At 38.7% G+C, this 20,429-nt stretch overlaps 3 protein-coding genes across 6 annotated transcripts in view; 1 reads left to right on the forward strand and 2 right to left on the reverse strand.

Annotated features, from left to right (window-relative positions):
• The window catches only part of LOC106172749 (cationic amino acid transporter 4-like), a 15,321-nt gene extending 10,803 nt beyond the window's left edge, over nt 1–4,518 (reverse strand). Inside the window, exons 1-3 of one of the 4 annotated variants that reach the window (XM_087011407.1) lie at nt 4,267–4,518; nt 1,947–2,068; nt 1,695–1,772 (exon numbers count right to left, since the gene is read on the reverse strand). The gene's annotated coding sequence lies outside the window, so the exon portion shown is untranslated. Of the gene's footprint in view, nt 252–1,694; nt 1,773–1,946; nt 2,069–4,266 lie in introns of those variants that run through there. The other 3 variants (XM_087011406.1, XM_013553586.2, XM_087011408.1) reach the window with 3 other exon arrangements.
• A 4,738-nt stretch (nt 4,519–9,256) lies between these two features.
• On the forward strand, nt 9,257–14,094 carry LOC147762066 (uncharacterized). Its single transcript, XM_087011807.1, has 6 exons — nt 9,257–9,354; nt 9,575–9,654; nt 10,536–10,653; nt 10,950–11,011; nt 11,282–11,439; nt 12,139–14,094. The coding sequence occupies exons 4-6, from the start codon at nt 11,009–11,011 to the stop codon at nt 12,419–12,421; spliced, it is 444 nt and encodes a 147-aa protein (XP_086867933.1). The 5' UTR covers nt 9,257–9,354; nt 9,575–9,654; nt 10,536–10,653; nt 10,950–11,008; the 3' UTR covers nt 12,422–14,094.
• Nucleotides 14,095–16,070: 1,976 nt separating this feature from the next.
• LOC147762067 (uncharacterized) lies at nt 16,071–20,419 on the reverse strand. The gene is made up of 8 exons (XM_087010604.1): nt 19,963–20,419; nt 19,493–19,763; nt 19,199–19,330; nt 18,112–18,246; nt 17,809–17,955; nt 17,221–17,593; nt 16,737–16,927; nt 16,071–16,486 (listed from the first exon to the last, which is right to left on the reverse strand). Exons 1-8 carry the CDS (start codon nt 20,230–20,232, stop codon nt 16,071–16,073), a joined length of 1,935 nt encoding a protein of 644 aa, XP_086866730.1. The 5' UTR covers nt 20,233–20,419.
• Between the last annotated feature and the right edge of the window lie 10 nt (nt 20,420–20,429).

Genomic DNA, 20,429 nt, shown 5'->3' on the forward strand with positions numbered 1-20,429 from the left:
TTAATATGTATCATAATCCGTTTGTTTAGTTACATAACAATAGATGGTGAATTATATTGCTGTTGTTTTACGATGAAAGGGGAAATACTAGCTATGTATAAAATATATTAGTTGGCTTTTAATTAACTTAAATTAGTTAATTAACGTTAAATTGGAGTACAGTGTATTGCAACTCACTTGTATAGGCCTGCCTTATTGTCTCTATACTTACCGGTATCAATGAACGGTGCATGTGTCTATACATGAGCCTTTAGCTCTTAAAGGAATGGAGAACACTACATTTCATTTCATTATTTTCTTTGAATCTTTATTTTGAATGTTTATTTTAAATGAATATTACCCCAATTTAATACAGTCCATTTATTAATATTTTGTATATATTGCAAAGAGAGCACATAAACCTCTTAACCCTTATATTTTTATTTGTATGAGCTAGCAATAATGAGCGCAGGCCCAAGTGGCGAGAAACAAGCTGATCTACTGTACTCACTAGGCTGTTAAATTGTTTTTGATTTTTTTACATCTGACATTGCCCTCATAAATTTTCACCATGAACACAAACCGGAAATTGTGGTGTGTTTTGCACTCCTAAATGAGGAACACGCTGAAGTAGTGCTCAAACCTGGATCGCAATGCCGGCAGCTGAGCCGTTAGGTCATCGTGTGCTCCGGTCTCAAGGAATCACGATTATTGATTTTGGTACTGGTGATGATCTTTTTCAATTCAGAAGGCTTGCACGCCATTGTCGACGTGAGGCAGAGTTCGATTATCGAGCTGATTAGACCACGCAAATAACAACTCTTGGGATATTTTTTGTATTACCAGAGGCAATTGTTTTTGGCAATATTGATAAGCTGAACGCGATCGGTTGGTAACAAACAGCACAGACCGGGGAGGAATCTAGTCATTGGAGAGTTACCCCTGTACGTGATTGAAACCTGTGACTTGTGATTAGACACAGATGATTAACCGATTACGTTTTACTTACTGGTCTTAGTTTTAAGAGACTGGAGAGGGTGAGATTGAACTCGATCCAGAACACGGATGTTATTTTCATGCAGTCATTTCTTTCGGGAGAGATAACACACACGTGTAGAGATATTGTACTCGCATTTCTATACGTGTACTTGTATGAACATTAATATGTTGAGAGTCTGTCTCGCTCTCTTTTTTCCTCAGTCTCTCTCTCTCTCTCTCTCTCTCTCTCTCTCTCTCTCTCTCTCGTTCTGTCTCTCACTCTCACTCTCTCATTTCCTGTCTCTTTCTGTCTCTCGTTCTGTCTCTCTCTCTCTCTCTCTCTCTCTCTCTCTCGATGTCTCTAGCATTTCACTGTTACAGAGGATAAGATTGTTTTTCAGCAGATGCTAAATAAAGCGCACGCATCAGCTGTAACAGCCGTGAAACACTACATACATTGTAGAGACTGAATAATATGGACGTTACAAAAGAAAGGTTCCATTTCAGACATTTACGTTACTTAATAGGGTACTAAGGGTAGTAATATAACTCGTATCAGCCAAAGGCAAGAAGCACCGAATATAACACCTGAACTTTAATACCTGTTATTTTATTTCAACGGCTATAGTTCTTTAAAAAGGGGGAAGAGGTTATAACAGCAAAACAAAAGTACCACCCACTACAATGCCTTAAATTAATAATCTCTTTCATATCTTTAATAACCTAGAGTACGTCACCCGTTTCGATGCACCCCACCGCCCTTGTCACATGTCAAGTACACTGTTAATGTCATTAAAGCTGCCAGTAGAGGTCACCTAAAATACATTAGAATTCAGTTACAACACCCACAATGACCACAAAATTCAGTTAAAGCAACCACAATGACCATAATATGCCTGTAGACTGAAAAGAATTTCATCTGCTGCGTTATGTTATAAGAATGAAGTAATTTTTCTTCAGTCAACAGCTTAATAACGAAATAGTTTTACCTCCAATATTTCTATGTCTAACAGAAAATCTTCATCAGGGAATGAGGCTGTCAAGTATCCCTTTGCATGATGTGGCGTCACAGTTATATTACACGATTATTATTGGTTGTATACAGGTGCACCTGGAAGAGATATTTTAAGTGGGGAAACAACAATTCGGCAATAAAAAACAATGAGTGACGGGGCGGGGAGATAGGGGAGAGCGGGGCTAGTTGGACCTCGGGGTAAGTTGGCCCCCATCAAGTCTCTTTAATAAAGTTACTTTAAGATGCTAAATTATTTCATTTGGACTCGCTGCCGACACTTTCTTAGCACTATTGGATACGGTCACTTTACAAAATGATGTAATCAATTCTTTTACCCCATAGTTACTTTGTCATAAATTGATGGGGGTCCAACTTACCCCTGGGTCAAACTAGCCCCGGTCTCCCCTATTGGCAAATATTATGTACACGAAGTTCTGCATCGGGTGATTTGTGTCACCAAGACGAAACTTGATATTCTTATGATATATCAAAGAAAAGAAAAGAATTTGGGTTATTGACAGGAACAGTGCGACCCCCCCCCCCCCCCCCCCCAGCCAGTGCGCAGAACCAGGGGTGGATCCAGGATTACTTGAAGGGGGAGGCCTAAGATGCGAAGCTGACCCTCGCCCCTTGGCGTGTGGTTCGGGGTCCGCTGAAAGGCCCCCCAAAATTTTTTGGTATTTTAGAGGGCAAACGCAGCCATTTGGTACGGTTATGATTCAACTAGTCAAAATGCTAATTTCAAGAGGGAGTTGGTGTTATTTTTTTGAGTCAGAAATCGAAGAGGGGAGGGGGTCAGGACGCGTCTGACCCCCCCCCCAAACCGCCACTGAGGACTAACATGGCTTAAAAAAAGGTGGGGATCGAGGTCTCAGCTCTCACCCCACCACCACCGCGACCAAGCTCCCTCCCCCACGTCACGGATGGGGCGGATGGAGGTCGCCTCCTGGGTCTTCCGGAAGACTGTCAGAGTATTTGAAGTTACACTGACAGGTATCTAATTTTTTGTCGAAAAACGGGCGAAATGGAAGGATGGCTCAACAAAGACAATTTGGAAGACAGTCAGAAATATCTCTGGATCCGACCCTGTCACACACCACCGATTCCTATGCCTATGATGAATACATGCAGGTTTCAATATATCCTCACATTCCAATTCATCCTTTATCGAAGGCCCCATCTGACTGTATACATGTATACATTACTGGTTAATGCCTATATTCACAATATAGCTGCGGTTTACAAAGGAACTCGATCTAATAAGACCACACTTAGGCTCTATTCCCATAGATTTTAGATCGATCTATCCCCGCGGGGAGTCTCACTAGATTACTTTCAGATAATCCGACTTAAATGTCCGTCCCGCCTACTACAAGCTGGAAGGGGGTAATTAACTTTCGTGTCCGCCCGGCTGACAGCTATTTAGCGTGAACCCCCAGGGAGTTAGGTCGATCTAAAGTAGGTCGATCTAATCTATGGAAATGGGGTGTTAGGTTCACACATCACACATCATACCAGATGGATCGAACCAACTCTGCAAGGGATTCTCGTCAAAGTGCTGCATTGTAATCAGCTTAATTGTCTGACACGTCTCCTTGAGTAGCTACAGCTAGTTAATTGCTTAATTAACCCCTAGCAACTCGAGGAGGGTTGGCAGACATTTACGGCGATTACAGTGATTGCACTTAGGGAGAATATCCCGCAGAATAATTGGATCGATCCAGGTAGAACGATGGGTTTATCTGAACGCTCCCTAAATGTTGGGACGAATCACAATATGAACCGCAGTCAACCTAGGACTGAACGTCAGTTCCAATGGGGTATATGAAATTTCACCGGCACATACTAGTGCATAAATTACAATAAATAACATTAGCAGTACTGATATTGAATGAGAATCGTCTTATACATATATGTATAACCATCACAAGGCAGCCATTAAACACTCACCATGCCCTCCGCTTGGGCCAGAAAGAGACTTTTCTCTCACTCTCAATTTATTCACAGATATTTCATGGCTATCCATTAGAAGTGCCCACGTCGACTTCGAGCCGCGAATAAGGGACAACGACCTCTGCATCAATGACTACGTTATACACCATTAAGGCCTAAAGATATACCCTCACAGAGCGAATTCCCTCGAAATCCCATGTCGGTCAACTGCATGCCCTTTCCATGCGTTCATTTCGTGTCGAGTTGTTGACAAAGTTATGTCGACCTTTTTGCAAACACACCAGTGGACTTACACACATGTTCATACTGTATATGTCGGCTATAGGTAAAGAGTAACTTACCTTAAGAGTGACTGCAAGCTATCGCGACTGCATCAAGTGTTACAGCCGAGCATGGTGAACTTGTTTTTTTTTTTTTTTTATTTTGCCTGTTTACTTGTGCGTCCCTGACTCACACTAACGTCAGGCGAGCCGCGTTATGAAAAGCTAGCATACAAACAAAGTGCACTCTGTAAGACCCCATTCTCATAGATTTTAGATCGATCTATCCCTGTGGGGAGTCTCACTAGATTACTGTCAGCTTAGCCGGCTTAAGCGTCTTGTCCCGCCTACTGAAAGCTGTAAGGGGGTAATTAACTTCGGTGCGCGCTCGGCTGACTGCAATTTAGCGTGAACCCCCAGGGAGTTAGGTCGATCTAAATCTAAATCTCTGGATCGATCTAAATCTCTGGGAATGCACCCTAAGACTTTGTTGTGTTTGGTTGTCCTCGCGTTATGTAGCGCTGGGTCGTCTCGGTGATCCAGTACTGCACACATTCAAAGAGATGTAAAGAAAGCTCTTTTGTAAGCTCCAGGTCATGTTCAGCCACATAAAAACCGAAAACTTGTTTTTAGCCACTAACATGTACTTGCAACCCGATGGCTTCCACGTTATTTAATTTTATGCCACGACAATAGCGCCCAATTCAACCTGTTATTGTTAAACCAAAGGTTCAGTGGATCCTATCCCACTGCATATATGATCCATGGTTAAACACAGCTGCACTGGTAGGGAGGAGTGCTATTTCACTTTTTTAAATTAAGGTCTACCCCCCTCTCTAACCCCCCCCCCCCCCCCCCCCCGTAAATATCCCGTGAAGTTCACGATGTTCACAGATTTAGCAGTTTTGAACGCTATTTTGGTGACGTACAGGTATGTCACATTGTGAGTAATAAAAATGCGCACAGAGGATAATATATTTTGATGTGTAGGCAACCACCCTGAAGCCCAGGTGCCCATTGTTTTATACTGAAAGAAAGGTCAATCATCAAGAATCAAAAACATTCAGATGAAGCATATTCAGTGTGTGACATTAAATATGGGTCTCTCCTAAACAATTTTCAGCACAGAAGACATATTTTTTCATTATTTTTTGTCTATGAAGTTGAACCTGGTTTTATTTTGATATTGTTCGATAGAAAAAGGAATAAAATTGTCTAGGCCATTGTTTTAAAAAAGGGGCAAATACCATAAAAAACATGCAAAAAATGCAAAAAATAAGTAACTTTCGAATATCACAAACTTCAGAGGGTATTTACAGGGGTTTAAAATTTCTAAAAAAAAATAGTACCTAATTGATTTATAGCACTAAACCGTAACAAATGGCACCGTTCGTCCTCTAAAATACCAAAAAATTTCGGGGCCCTTTAGCGGGCCCTACCCTAGGTTCTTGATTTTCGTATTGCGAGCTCGATCTTGATTTCATATATAACCCATATCCACTGTTGAAGCTATCCCGTGAAAAGCTTTGAATAGTTAACAATCTAGCTTCACAATGGCCCTGACAGTCGGGGCTAAGGGCCCCAAACCCACAACAAAGGGGGGGGGTTGGCTTCATATCTGTGGATCCCCCCCCACCCCCCCACCCCACCCTTCAAATGATCTTGGATCCGTCCCTGCTGCCGCTTGTTTCATTCCCGTGTGTGTTATCTGGGGGTATTCTGACAGGTCATTTTAAGAGGCCTGGTTGCACGTACTACCTGACCCCATGGAAGTAAATGTTGACCCCAAACTCACCCTTTGTCAGCTGTAGACGATCTGCTGGAGAGATGAATGCGCTGGTGAGGTGCGTCAACTCATAGGCGCAACTAACGCATTCTTGGTAGCATTGGTTCAATATTTCGACTTTGCAAAGATCAGGCCTTATAAAGGGATTAGGCGTTTACTAACACTACCCGCAGATCTTATAGCACAAAATTCCATATTAACCACACCTAATTGAACGACACACCGTACAATTATTTAGCACCAACAAAGGATACCTAGCGCTAACATTCATCCTCTCTGGTAGTACTGGTTGATTTGTGGGTTAGTTGGTTTATATGGGTGTTATTGCCAAAAGATCTGCAGGTAGTGTTCGGAGACTGGCGTTGCGCGAGATGAAATTCATCTGTGCGGCACCCGGGCTATCGATTGTAACTGCAGATGTAAACATGTTCAACCAAACTGGCCCTCTGTGTGACAAGGTAGAAAGTTTCCAAGGTAGAAAGCTTCTGCGGCTTCGTGGTAATTCCGCTTCCTTAAATGCTAAAGTGTTTAAGGCAGTATTTTTGCTGGATATGATTTCTGAAAATTGCATTTTATTACTTTAAGAAGTAAAACGTATATACGGTGGGCGGGTGGGTCAGGCACAGCGCTGTCGTTGGCGAACGCGGCTTCAACAACAACAACAACAACAACAATAACAATAATAATCTCAGTATAAAACAAAACGAACGTACGGACAATCCCATCGCACGGCGCCCGTGTAAATGTAATCTAGGTTTAAGAGATTATCTTTAAAAAAAAAAAACTTTTTGGAGAAAAAGCATGGACTATTTTTGAATATTAGAATGGATTCATTAACCATTGGCAAGTATGGGAAATCGTTATTTACCCCAGGAATATCCGTTTTTGGCCAAATTTAACAGTCGCTATATCCCTTTCAATATCGACAATTGAAAATTAAAAATGTCATGGGTGCCAAGATAGTACATAGTTGCTCACATAACCCAAACAGGAGCTTATCCTGGATTGTTTGAAGGGGGTCCGTGGATGCGAAGCTGACCCCCCCCCCCCCTCTCCACTTGGCGTAGGGTTCGGCGACTGCTGAAGGGGCCCGAAATTTTTTGTTATTTTAGAGGGCGAACGGTGCCATTTGGTACGGTTAAGAACTATGATTCGGCTAGTCAAAATTTTATTTTTAAGAGAGGACGCCCCTCTCCCCCCCCCCTCTAAATCCGCCACTGCTGAGTGTCGCCACCTGCTGGTAAGTAACAGTAAGTGTCGCCGCCTGACGGAAAGTTGGTTGCTCAGGAGTTGGGTTTACAAGAGGTCTATCATGTTAAAAGGAACTTATCCTGGCCTTTCGGCTCTTCGTGGCCTTCGGCTGCGGACATTTTTGAAAAACAATTATTTTTACCTTTATAGTGTTGCAGACTTTTCTCCCATGCAGACTGTCAAAGTCTCTTTTAGTCGAGTTGCAAGAATGCCAACCCTGCGATGTTCTCAACGATGAACTTTTTATTTTATAGAAATGAATTCATTATCGGCTAGAGAAGGAAAATCAGCTTGGTTGCTTCTTCCGAGACAGTTGATAAGAGAAAAACCATTAGAAGCCCACAGATATATTTTATTTGGTGCTCTAGTGAATGTTTATCCTGTCAAAAGGGTATAAATTATAAATGATTACATCTCAGCCACCCTGAGCTTCAGAGCTAACTTGACACTAACCTCTTCACTGTAGCCTATCTTCATCGTGTCAAGTAACCTCTGACCAGATTCGATTGCCTCCGCCGCCCGCCAATCAAATTTAAAAGCCCGCACTCAATGACTCATTAAACGATCTAGCCAATGAACGCGAACGAGTCAAAGCGCGCTTTGTTCAAATCCGGACCAATCAAAGATAAGGCTGAATATCAGGGACTTGCCGTAACCTGTGGGCAGCACGCAAATTACATCGTCTCTCAGTAGATAATGATGCAGGGCCTCAAACTGCTAGACCCTATGGTTTCAATTCCGATTTACTCATATTTTGCAAAGAATCAAGAGATAACTTAACACATTCTTTTTCGTAGTCACTCGCCTTGCTTTCTTTGTATACGGTAATACACTCGGAACTACTCGGATGTCTCCGCACTCGACAATAACTATGTTGTTAGTATGGAGCTTGCGGAATCAGCCGAGGATTGCCGATTGACGGTCAACCAATCAGCGTTTTCACCAAACTTTGGTGAAAAATTTTGAAACATGGATTTGATTGGCTTATATAAACTAGGTCAAACTATTTTCGTCAGAGGTTACTTGACACGATGAAGATAGGCTACAGTGAAGAGGTTAGTGTCAAGTTAGCTCTGAAGCTCAGGGTGATCTCAGCGTGTTACGTTCATAAAAGATCAAACCGGTCATAAAAATACAGAGTATAAAGGGTTGCAAAATCAATCCATATCTGGGGTAATTGGACCATTGTTTCTTCTTGAGGTAGCAGAAAACATACAGTTTGGATCCTCTTGTTTCTGCAACGAAATGCATGGCAACGGATCTGAGGTTTAAAAACTACAGAATGGAAAGCTTTTCGCAAATATATAAGCAATTAGAATTTTCATGGCTTTCTTAAACAACAAAACTGAACATTTTGTTAAAAATAAAACATACAAATTTTATAAAAATGTGAAAGTGTTTATTTTATTTCGTCTCACCAGGGGCGCTGCAGTCGGTTTCTTTTGTTTACAATAGCGCAAAGCATTGTGGGATACCGTAACTCGCGATTCCTAGTGACGCTAGTGTTGAGACTTGCATCTACATTCAAGTTGATTATTTGCCGATATCATTGCTAAAGGTAGGCGTTATTAAAACATATTCATATTTTTCAAGTACAGTTTCTTCTCTGTACGAAAGATTGAGGCTTAAAAGTACTGAAAAATCATGGAAAATTGTTTAATCGTAGGCAGTCGAAAACTTCCGTTGTCATGCAGCTGTGTCAATGTGTGATTTTTTCTTTCTTTTTCTTCTCGCAAATTTACCGGATTTAAACTAAGTAATGATCATTTCTATCTTACTCAAAGCAGTACAAATGTAATATTAACCAATTATTGTAACGCTAAAACGGAACGAATTGCCCGTGCAGCGTGAAAAGTAGCCGATTTCGGTTCGAAGACGAGCGTTTTTGGACCTAAGTATACATCATGAATTATTGAGAACGTTGAGCCAAACTGTATGAAAATGTAAAGATTTAATGGTATTATACGATGTATTCTAAGGCGACTGTTAGAAAACATATTATGTGGTAATTAAAACACTTGGCTGTTTCTTCACACAGATTCTTGTAAGAAGGCAACAATGCCCGAGTCAGGCAGAGATCGAGACCGTCGCCATAGGCGACATGCGTCCAAAAAGGACGACATTTGGACTTTGTAAGTTGACAATAGTGACATTTTAAACTAATGATTCACAACTTTGTTATTGGTGAAGAGATATGAAATTCTGTTGTCAATTTCATACGTAAGGTACCTGAACTATCAAGTGTTTACGTATACATATGTTGCATTGCTTATTTATCGTGTCATCATCATGTCTTTGAGTCTTGGGGAATTGATTGATGTTTTTCTTACTTTTTGCCTTGATTCCTGGTAGGCTTCCTTACATTGTACCAGAAGAGCACATCTCCTTCATTGCTGACATGAAGAAAGAGTTTGACAACTGTGTGAAAAAAGGTAAAAGAAAGAAAAGTATAATAAAAAAAATGACACACACAAAAACAATGTTCACCAAATCCACATCTTTTTTATTTCTCAGTACATGTAGTTCTCTACATTACTTTGCTAAGTCTATTTGCAATCCTGCTAACTTGCTTTTGCTTTTGTTTCCCCCTTCCCACTATTCTTTAATCTTGTGTTGCTCTTTTTACTTTATTATTATTATTATTATCATTATCATTATTATTTACTTATTTGTTTACTTATTTATTCAGCCTTTCTGTTTATCACTTTCTGTTCCTTCTGTTACTTTCTCACCAAAACAGACCAAACTGTGTCAAGCATTAAGCTGCCAGAGATAGCAAAATTCCCTCAGCTTACAGGAAAACCAGCAGCTAATAACACTGCTTCATACACCAAAACTCCTTTTCCTGTAAGTGGATTAACTGGGAATATTCTTTAAAATACCATTACTGTTGATTTATTTAAATATTTAAATATTTTAATGCAATAATAACTTTAATTCAGTAAAAATAATAGAAAAAAGGATAGCAAATTACTGAAATTCAGTAAAAATAGTAAGAAAATGTATGCTATTTAAAGAGAGTTAATGATGATGTGATGCTGACTTAATTAGTCATTATTAATATAAGCATGTTGTTCATACACCAAAACTCCTTTTCCTGTGAGTGGATCCATGGGGAATATTCTTTATAGTAGTATTATTGTTGATTTATTTAAATATTTAAAATACAATAACAACTTCTATTTAGTAAAAGTAATAGGAACGTGTGTCATTTAAAGAGAATGTATGATAAGGTACTGCTTAGGTGATATATTTTTAAATAATTTTAATTAAAATTTTATAATTTATATATGCATATTGTTCGTGTATACAGGATCCCCATGGACCTGAAGTGAAATGGAGAGGTGGTCATCAAAACGCCACAGTGACCTATCAGAAGGGAACTGCTGCTGCTGAGGTCATTCACCTCAAATCAAGGATTCCAGGACAAAGTATGTGGAAATATATATATATATATATATATATATACATGTCCACGATACTGGTTAACAACAATGGGTCATCATCTCTGAAAGTCTTTCAAAATATTCCTATGCGTTTGATTACAGTGGGGGTGCTTTCATGTTAAAAAGGGTGGATTTTTCTTATTATAACAAACAATTTCGTGTTTCCAAACATTGCTGTGTATTTTAAACTTTTTAATCCTTAGCCGAAAATGACACTTAAACAGCGCTTAAACACACCCTGAGTTTGAGGAAACACTTTCATTTTTATTCTTCTCATCCAGGTAACCCCTTGAACAAAGCTGGTTTCACCCCAGTTAATGCGCCTGCTGGAACCACCTATATGGTAAGAATTTCCCCATCAAACCACATGGGATGTTTCATTTGTTGATTTAACTTATCCTTTTTAGACTGTGTAATTTGTTTAATGTATATGCAAGGTTGGTAATCTAATGCGACCATTCATTTCAATGAAAAAAAATCTAGGAATTTGTAATAGTTTTCAATTGTATTTTCTTCTTACAATAAAACAAAATAAAAGAATATTAGAACAAAAATACATAATAGAAGAATAAAAACTAAAATTTTAACAATGAGAAATCCCCTCTTTCCTCAGGGCCTGCACCTGCCACACCCCCCTGCAGGTAGACCACCACATGGTCAGAGACACACTCCACTGAGAAGAGCCAGTATGCCTCAACCAAGGCTTCCTGAACCAGCACCAATTACCTTGAGAGGTCATGGCTATGTGGCAGCATCACTGACTCAGATCGGGTAATTGCTTGCATATATTATTATTAAAGTTGTAAATAATGATAATAATAATGATAATAATAATACTTCAAGCATGAGAAAATAGTTTCATTGGATCTTAGTTTTGATAGTCAGAAAGGTTTCATTTATGCTAGATCCTGAAATTTGATTTACCTGTTGACTGTTTCGTCTGTTCACTCGTAATTCAGTTGTGACCAAGTCTGTCAGAGTGAACAGACGAAACAGTCAACAGGTAAATCAAATTTCAGGATCTAGCATAAATGAAACCTTTCTCACTATCAATACTTTAAGCACTTTGCATTTCACACTTTAAGCATTCTGTCATTAATGGCTGATTTCATCACAAACGTTTTTGTTTTTATAAATCTATTATTATTGATTCTTATTAGCCTAAGCATATCATCATTATGGTTATTATCAAAGTTAGATGGGATACTTGCGTACAACCCATATTTTCTGAGTTTGTCATTAAGGTGTGGGCTTTAGACACAAGTTCTGTTTCCTCTGATTATCTTTCATCATATCGTCATCATATTTTTTTACTTTCCTTAACATTGCTGTCTTGTCCCAAAATTCCTCAGGTCATACCCTTTCAGGGAAGCTTGATTTCTTTCCAAGTTCCCAAAATGCCCTTGGCTAAGTGAAATATGAAAATATTTCTAAAAAAAGTTTCTTATATGTACCCTTATTCAATTTTAGAAACTTTATCCCCGCTCCTCCTCCTACTGCCAAACTGCCCAGCTTGGTCCCCCAGAGCCAGAGTCCACTACTAGCCATGGTCAAGGACAAGGCTGAGGATCTCAAACTTCCAGCCATAGATATACACGGCCAGGGCCTAACAGCTAAACCTCGTGCCAGCAAGAGGAATGGAGGTGTTGAGCATTTGGCCTCAACTGTTAAGAGCCATCCTCCCAGACAGATCAGGCGCCAAGTCAAAAGCAGATGCCAGGTCAAAGACAATGCTCACAACAACAACAACTAAGAGACACGTGTAGTGTGTTTGCTTTTCTGCAAATATCACCTAGCGGAGAAGCAGCGTATATAGTTGTATATAGTTTTCTTTTTTTCGTCTTCAAGTATATCATTCCATTTACTTCTATATAACCAAAATTCAGAAATTCAAAAACCTTTAGGCAATTAATATTCGCTCATGCAGTTGTGACCTTTTAATTCACCGCTTATTTATCTCGTACTCAGTTGTGTTATAACATTCAGTCAGTTGTTCCAGCTATTATACTCTGTGATGTCACATCAGTAAATCAGCAAAATTTATGTTATTTATATTCTGTGTAAGACAAGCAGCTCTAACATTATATTCTACACTCACGTGCTACAGAATTCCACAGTGATTTGTTTCACTGGTTATACTTAGTCTAGATCTGTTAAGTTTTAGAGTTTTAGAGCAACAGAATTTCAATCAAATTACTGTTTATTATGTCAAAAAGATCAATTAATACTACGCACCATTTTCTGTGATGAAAAAGAGATGCTTTTTCTGGCATCTAAGATATTTTTATTTAAAAACTTTCAAATTATTCATGTGACCTTTCTCGGCAAAATACTGTTATTTAGTTTTGCTAAATTGCGTAAGTGTTACGAAGGAACAAGGTGCTTTTTCTATTATCTTAGATATTTTTGTTTAAAATCTTTCAAGTTGTTCATGTCATCTTTCTCGGAAAGTACTGTTATTTAGTTTTGCTAAATTATGTAAGTGTTAGAAACGAGTTGCCTTTTCTGATACCTAAGATATCTTTGTTTAAAATCTTTCAAATCGTTAATGCCACTTATTCTCGGCAAGGCACTGTTATTTTATTTCCTAAATTACATAAATGTTAGTTAATTTGATGATTTTCCGAACCATTGAAAATAACTGAACTAGTACATGTATGACCTAGAATATCTTGTAACCACTTAGTTCTGCATGTTAGAGCACTGAAAACATCTAAAACACATTTTATTATCTGTTTATATTGTATGTCAACCGGGTATGTAACCAAAATTCTGTCACTGTATTCACTTAAGTTAATCCATAAGTTGTACAAATTCGGCGAATCATTTATGGCATTTCAAGACGTAAAGTTCGACTTTACTTCGTTAAGCAATTTGCCATTCCAAGCGCAGGGGCACCATTGAGAATAATGGTCTCTTCTAAATGTCAAAACGGGGTGGAGGCAATCTTTGTAGTGTCTGTTGTCGACTACCAGGTCGCTGTAAGTGGAGGTGTGAAGGGTCAAGGTTTGATCACGGCGTCGTGGCTCGCGCTCGGCGACCTCTTCAAGCGACCCAGGCGCTGTTCCGGTCGAGGACTGTCCTGTATGCCGGACCATGGAAGTCTTATACAGGCTGTCCTCGTAGTGTGACGGCACTGGGTTGTTCAGCTCTGCTGACACTGGGGTGTCCTTAATTGTGGACACTTTGTTGTTGAGGTCAAAGGGTAACAGCTGTGGTAATGTGTGAGAATTTTGGCCCGAATCGTCGAGATTTGCACGTGGCTTGGGAAAGGCGGCAGCGCTGCCGGGAGAACCGAGATTCTGTGGCGATGTTTTTTAGAGAACGTTTGCATCTTTGGTGCCGCTGCTGTTTGTAGTGACATTTGGCTTGGCGGGGGAAAGTTTGCTTTTCCGTTTTGAGATGTCATTTAATTTTATGAATTTTACATTTCTACATTTTTGGTATTGTATTTCAATAAAATCACTGATCGTATTTATTTGACATTTGTGTTCAGATTTATGATTTGAAGCGCCACTTTTTTCTTTTTTTTTTTATGGTCATAAAAGTTGTCTATCTACTCGTATTTAACCCGTTTTAATGGTCTTAGAGTTTACCCATTCACAAAACTAAAGTATTTTTCGCTGGATATGTAGGTTTTTACACCTATGTACATGTTCACTTTTCTTTTGGCTTATATATACGCCTCTATTATGCGTTGTGAATTTTTTAATGGTAACGCGTGTGACGTTTTAAGAAATTCATCAATGACTGAATGATTGAACTCCACAAATACTTCACTTGAAAGCTTTTGTTTTATGAAATCGGACTTCAGAAATTGACAAAATGATTGTAATCATTGTAATTTGTAGATTGACATCAAGTTGCAAAAAAAAAAAAAAAATCCGATTTAGAATACCCCAGGGATTCTCGACGGCAACAAACAAAATTGCTCGGACAAGGAATGGACATTGATATGCCCAGTGCCCAATGTTAACTTCTACAGAATGATAGGGTGTGCCTTCATCTAAGGCGTTTTATTTTCAAATTGGGGAATTACAAGAAATTGTGCTACTTACTAGTCCTATAAGTCTACCTGTGGACATTTAAAAAGTGATAAAGATGGACATTTATAGTTATTTGACGAAAGTAAATAATATTGAAAAAAGAAAATTCAAAATGCATTTAAATTAAACTATTTTGTCAGTCGACAATGTAGGTAAATGATCAAACTTTTAAGGCGAAACTGAAAAATTACATCTTTGTGGATCCACAATATATCGTAACTTAATATCACAAGTGAATCAAATTTGGTTTCTATTTGATCTCTAGATTCATTACGTACTTCGTTATTCAAAGTTACAGTATACATGATAAAATTATAAGCGATATTGATCAAATTATTTACAGGTGTCTCGCACACATTGCTTTAATAAGCAAACCCCTTTTCGTTGGTTCTCGATATTCATTACTTTATGTTGACTTTTCCAAGTTATCGAGCTTTAAAAAAGAGCTAAATAAGAAATCCATGTTTATGGCAAAATGTTTATTCGTATGCAATAAATATATCCCGCATACTGACAATACAGACCAAATACTGGTCCTTATTCCACTTATTGTATGACGTCATACAAATAAATGAATATTCAAATACATACAGTGTATGTATAGAAATAGAATGTACACAAATGGTTCAATATGATACAGTGCATACACTGTAAAATCCAGTTAAGCATGTGTGAGCAATCCTTTATATGAAAATATATGAGTCATTTAAAAATACTTTGACGTGGAGATAGGTATCTCTAAACAGACTGTTCATTGATCCTAAAAAATTTTAAAATATTTAGATTAGTACAGTTGACTCACATTTTCTACAAATCGACCTTTTTTTTTTTTTATTTGACTGTCTAGTGCAATTTTGGCGGTGTATACTGCTGATTTTACTGTTTAAGTTATCATTTTTTTTTTAAGTCATTATCTACATATAATAAATGAATTGATTTAATAACAAATATATATTTATATGTATTGCACCGTCCATCAGTGTGTAAAATCCACCATTTCTTATGCGTAAACTTTCTAACACAAAATCAAAGTAGTGCATGATCCTAATACGCATTTTACAGTACAATTTCGCCTAAAACCATTAATATAATATGTGAATCATCACTATGATCTTTTATACTGCCAGCATTGTATACTCAACACTTAACATGTAACTGTTAATAATTAAATGATCTTTTACACGGCGAGCGCCAAGAAAATCCATACTTTCAGAGTTCTTAAGTCGAAGAACCCAAGAAGATGATCAATGATCATGAGGGTTCTTTAAAAAATTGAAAAAAAAAATTAAATTAAATTAAAATATACAAATTACAAGTCGGCAAACTCTCGGTGGTAGACGCAATGTATACTCCAATTCATGAACTACGAGAGGTGTGAAATTCAACGGCAAAACCATCATCAAAACCCTGCATAGTATTCCTGCCAACGCATTCAAGTCCAACAAAGTCTCTAGCGACAGATGCGCTGCTGTTTCCGCTTGTAGTACACGCAGTCGTTTGGGAGTGGCCCTCTGTTACAAAGCCGCCCGCACACCGAGATTCCCTCACGGCAACATTCCTCCTACTCCTACATCTACGTCCGCGCGGCCGGCTGTGACTAGGGACTCGCAGATGTTCCTCCTCTATGAAGAAACTTCTCAATTTGAACATGACGAAGTCCCTAATTTCTCCCAATGTTTCCTCTTTTCCTGTGTCGATGTAGATATTCACAAGTTTGTGCAGTCTGCGATACTGCAGGGCTCGGGTACAAGATCCGTACGGAATAGGTCCGTCTGAAATTTGAATGATATTGCATTGTCAATATTGAAAAATGCAGCGAAATAAATATATTTAAAAAAGGATTCCAGAAAAAATCTAAAATGTAAACGAAAATTGATTTTTTTTTTTTTTAATTTTAAAATGTCGATAAAAAGAATACACAGACACAGACCATTCATTACATTTATCATCTGTCAATCCTTGAGAAATATATGAATTAGTAAATGAAATAAAAGAATCGAGCTCGACATGCAGATAACTGACCATAATAGTATGAAACATCCCTGTAGCATGATTGGGGCACCAGTAGTTTTACCAGGCGTGTCTGATTCCGGTGCACTCTCTGATCAACATTCATCTCTTTGAAGGCGCAGAAGATTTGTTCTCTGCGGGATATCTCTTCCTGTAGCTTGGACAGAGCGATCGGACTTGTGTCGCCTTCCTCCAAGTATTGGCTGAAACAGACAAGCACCTGGAATAAACGCTGTGTTGGTTCCCTGAGACTGAAAATATACTGGTGAACGCGTCTACTGTCTAGAAGTATTCAGTAAATAAATTTCTTTTGCCTTTGGATGAAATAGCCAGACCCTCAGCCAAAACCCTCCCTATAGCACTGCAGTACAGACTGATAACATATTCCCCAAATTTCTGACAGTATTACCCGAAGTGACTTTATATTAGCCTCGAGAAAATTTGAAAAAAAAATTGCATTTTGTGTATCACAATCTCAAAGGGAAAAAAACCTCACCTGTACCAATGCGACCCCTCAATCTCGGGCATCAAATGAAACCAAGCATTTCTCTGAACCATCCTCTTGACTGCCATCTGGCGGATCAAAATGTCCGCGCCGTACGTCCACAACTGATTCATCCAACACACCACTTCCTCCTTGGCTGTCCTGGGGTCCCACAGAGCACCGTAAGGACTCTGGCGATAATGCAAGTCCCAGAGAAAAGAGGTGTACAGGGTCTGTACTTCATAATACCGCTGTCCAAGTGACTCGTAATGCTCAAGTGAGTCCAAGTCGTACTCGTTGAACAAGCACCATGATTTGTACTGTTGGTCCACAACGCTGTATAAGTCGGCGCAGTTGTTCATGTACCTCAATACGAGGTCGAGGTCTGAAAAATACGTATCAAGTAATATGTCTTGTTCAATAGCAGTGACTTTTGACAAACTTCACCAAATACATTATCAATTCAATTCAATTCAATATATTACTCATACTTGAAGTTTTGTCGTATCAGCATTTAATTTACGAAGGTATTTTTGAAAATAACATAATGACAAAAATACAATAAATAAATAAATAAATGGCAACTATTTCTATTTTTACCGAATTTTCCACTTCGAATCTTGGCCTTGTTTGTCATCAAGAATGGGTGGGTTTTGAATAAGTGGTCCATTAGCATATCCACAATGGGCCCATGTCCCAGGTTCAATTCTTCGGCCATATCATACAATTCGTCGATCTCGTCTCCATCTTAAACAAAACAAAACAAATAAATCAAAATTAAAACAAATAAGACACACCTCTGTATGATAGATCTAGCATTTCTGACAATTGAAACAGAAATGTTAAATTGATTTCAGATTCAATCAATCTTTAAAATTACAAAGGAGGAGATTTTGTAGCTACCTAATATTTGAACGTCACGTATGGCCTTAAATATGGGTGTGTCAGCCGACCTGTGACCCTCTAACAGTCGAGCCAGTGTCCTTATTTCTACTGTCTGTACGCAAGCATCGTATAGAGCTTCTATTATGATGTAATCTGTAACAGCAAAGGTTTTCTTTTTTAAGATATAATTATACCAAATTCTTTATAATACATCGCATTGGTATTTCAGGTACACAGTACAGAATATTCCCCGCGAAAAACAAACACTTGGGGGATTATACTGAGGCCAATGGTGTCTTCCTTTGTGTCATCAACATTTCTTCTTTTTTATTTACCACGACTTTCAGATACCGACACGATTTTAAACTGTTCAAAATGGTTTCATGGCAGAAAGGTTTGCCTGGTAATTTGATTATTCCCTTTGTGACGTTTAATCATGCCACGCCCGTTAAGATATTATCAAAGACGATCACTCGTCCCCAGATACGTTCATTTTTTTTCTTTTTTTTTTTTTTAATACACTTGAGTTAAAAAGGCCACACCTGAAAATACGCAGACACTGGAAAAAATGTACACATTTCTTCTAAACATTGCATTTACACACCAATATTCACGTGTCCTGAAATCACTAGATATATAGCGATAACCTTAAAACGCTTTCTTATTTATGCCCCTATTTCACACAGACCACGAATCCCACGAATCGCCAGGAATTGACAAATTTCGGGATTCGTGAGAATTCGTGAGATTTACGATTCAGTTATGATACAGGTGCGATAGTGTTACAAATATTCGTGGGATTCGGCTGTCCAGAAATTCACTACGATTTTTTGGAATCGGGAGTTCGTGGCCAAAATTTTGAACAGCTCAAAATTTTGGCCACGAATTCCTGACTGATCAAGAATTGCAAGAACTGCCCACGATTATATACCAATCTGTTAAGAACTTCACGAACTGATTACGATTCAACCACGAATTCTGAAATTTGTCAATTCACGGCCATTCGTGGGATTCGTGATCTGTGTGAAATAGGGGCATTAGTCAAAATCACATCCCCACAACAGTTTATTTACAAAACGAGTTCGTATTAAGGTAAACTACTCACTATCTGCTAGGCATTCCATGTAGTAGTCGTAAAACTTGACATCACAACCGGGACGGTTCATTCGCTGCCGGTGCAGGGCCAGTAGACCACCACAGCTGAGGTCCATGTCTTCTATCGAAGATTCATCTTGATCTAGAATAAAAAAGATCAAAAAGTTTTGATGATGTGCATTTATACGCTTTTCTTTTTCTTCGTTTTTTTTCTTTTAATCAAAATAATAGGCCTATAAGTAAAATTCGATTTGTTATAATATCTTAAATCAACATGGATCCGAACGAATGTCTGATTATTTACCTTGGAAATAATGCAGCGGAAAGTTGAATAGCTTCATCATTTGGGAGAAAAGGAACTGTTTGCCTCGCTGCCAGTAGGGGTCTTTAGCATCCAGTGCGTACAGACACGTGATCACTTCTGGATCTCCCGCCATTAACCCTTGGTACTCCTTCTCGTAGATGAGACCTTTGATGTACTCCAGTTTGTACAGCAGGGATGACACCATCTTGGGAGCTAGTGCAGGGGTTGGGATCTTCATAAGATATTTTCCAAACCCGAAGTCATACACGTTCTGAAAGAGGTAATAAAAGTTTTGACTTACACATCATGAAATGCCTCTGGAACTAATTAATTTTTTAAAAAAGCACCGATAATCGAGGAAAACTGAAAGTATCATCAAAAACATGAAACTAATTTTTAAATAACGTTTGTCTTGTTGAGAAAATAGATGCATTGATGTATTCTAGTTACATGCTAGTTTGTGGTCTTACCGCAACGTGTCGCTTCCAAAAGTATGGATCACAGCACAATGCTTGGAATGTCTTACAAGTGCGGGAAAACTGAACAAAACTCTTGGTGTCAAGATGCTGAACAATTTGCTCCATGAGCTCCGGAGGCAGACTTGTAAGTTGACATTGCAGCTCCTCCTCAGCCTCCAAATATTCAAGACATTTTGTCTTTTTCCAGTGTGGAATAGGATCAGTCGTGTGTCTGATCCTCTTCTTCGCGTGTCCACTAAACGAATTCTCTCGGGTAGTCATGGCGACTTCACTAATATCAAATAAAATTGCTGAAATTTGCGCGAGAAAAAAATCCTCGTGACCAAGTCAATATTCTGCTTGGGCGTTTAATTGCGTAGCAACGCTTTCCTTGGCAGCGTTACGTCATAATGCGAGCATGATAAAACCATGGTTGTGACGTTTGCGACGTCATTTGGTTGTACGACTTCAACTTCTTT

The sequence above is a fragment of the Lingula anatina genome, chromosome 4, assembly GCF_051362555.1.
Source record: "Lingula anatina isolate TDL-2025a chromosome 4, LinAna3.0, whole genome shotgun sequence".
Taxonomy (NCBI): Eukaryota; Metazoa; Brachiopoda; class Lingulata; order Lingulida; family Lingulidae; genus Lingula; species Lingula anatina.

Coding starts and splice junctions, on each gene's coding strand:
- LOC147762066 (XM_087011807.1), top strand. Junction 11,440..12,138: donor GCATCACTGACTCAGATCGG/GTAATTGCTTGC, acceptor ATTCAATTTTAG/AAACTTTATCCCCGCTCCTC.
- LOC147762067 (XM_087010604.1), bottom strand. CDS start 20,232: ATGACTACCCGAGAGAATTCGTTTAGTGGACACGCGAAGAAGAGGATC. Junction 19,764..19,962: donor TTTGGAAGCGACACGTTGCG/GTAAGACCACAA, acceptor TACCTCTTTCAG/AACGTGTATGACTTCGGGTT. Junction 18,247..19,198: donor CATGGAATGCCTAGCAGATA/GTGAGTAGTTTA, acceptor TTGCTGTTACAG/ATTACATCATAATAGAAGCT.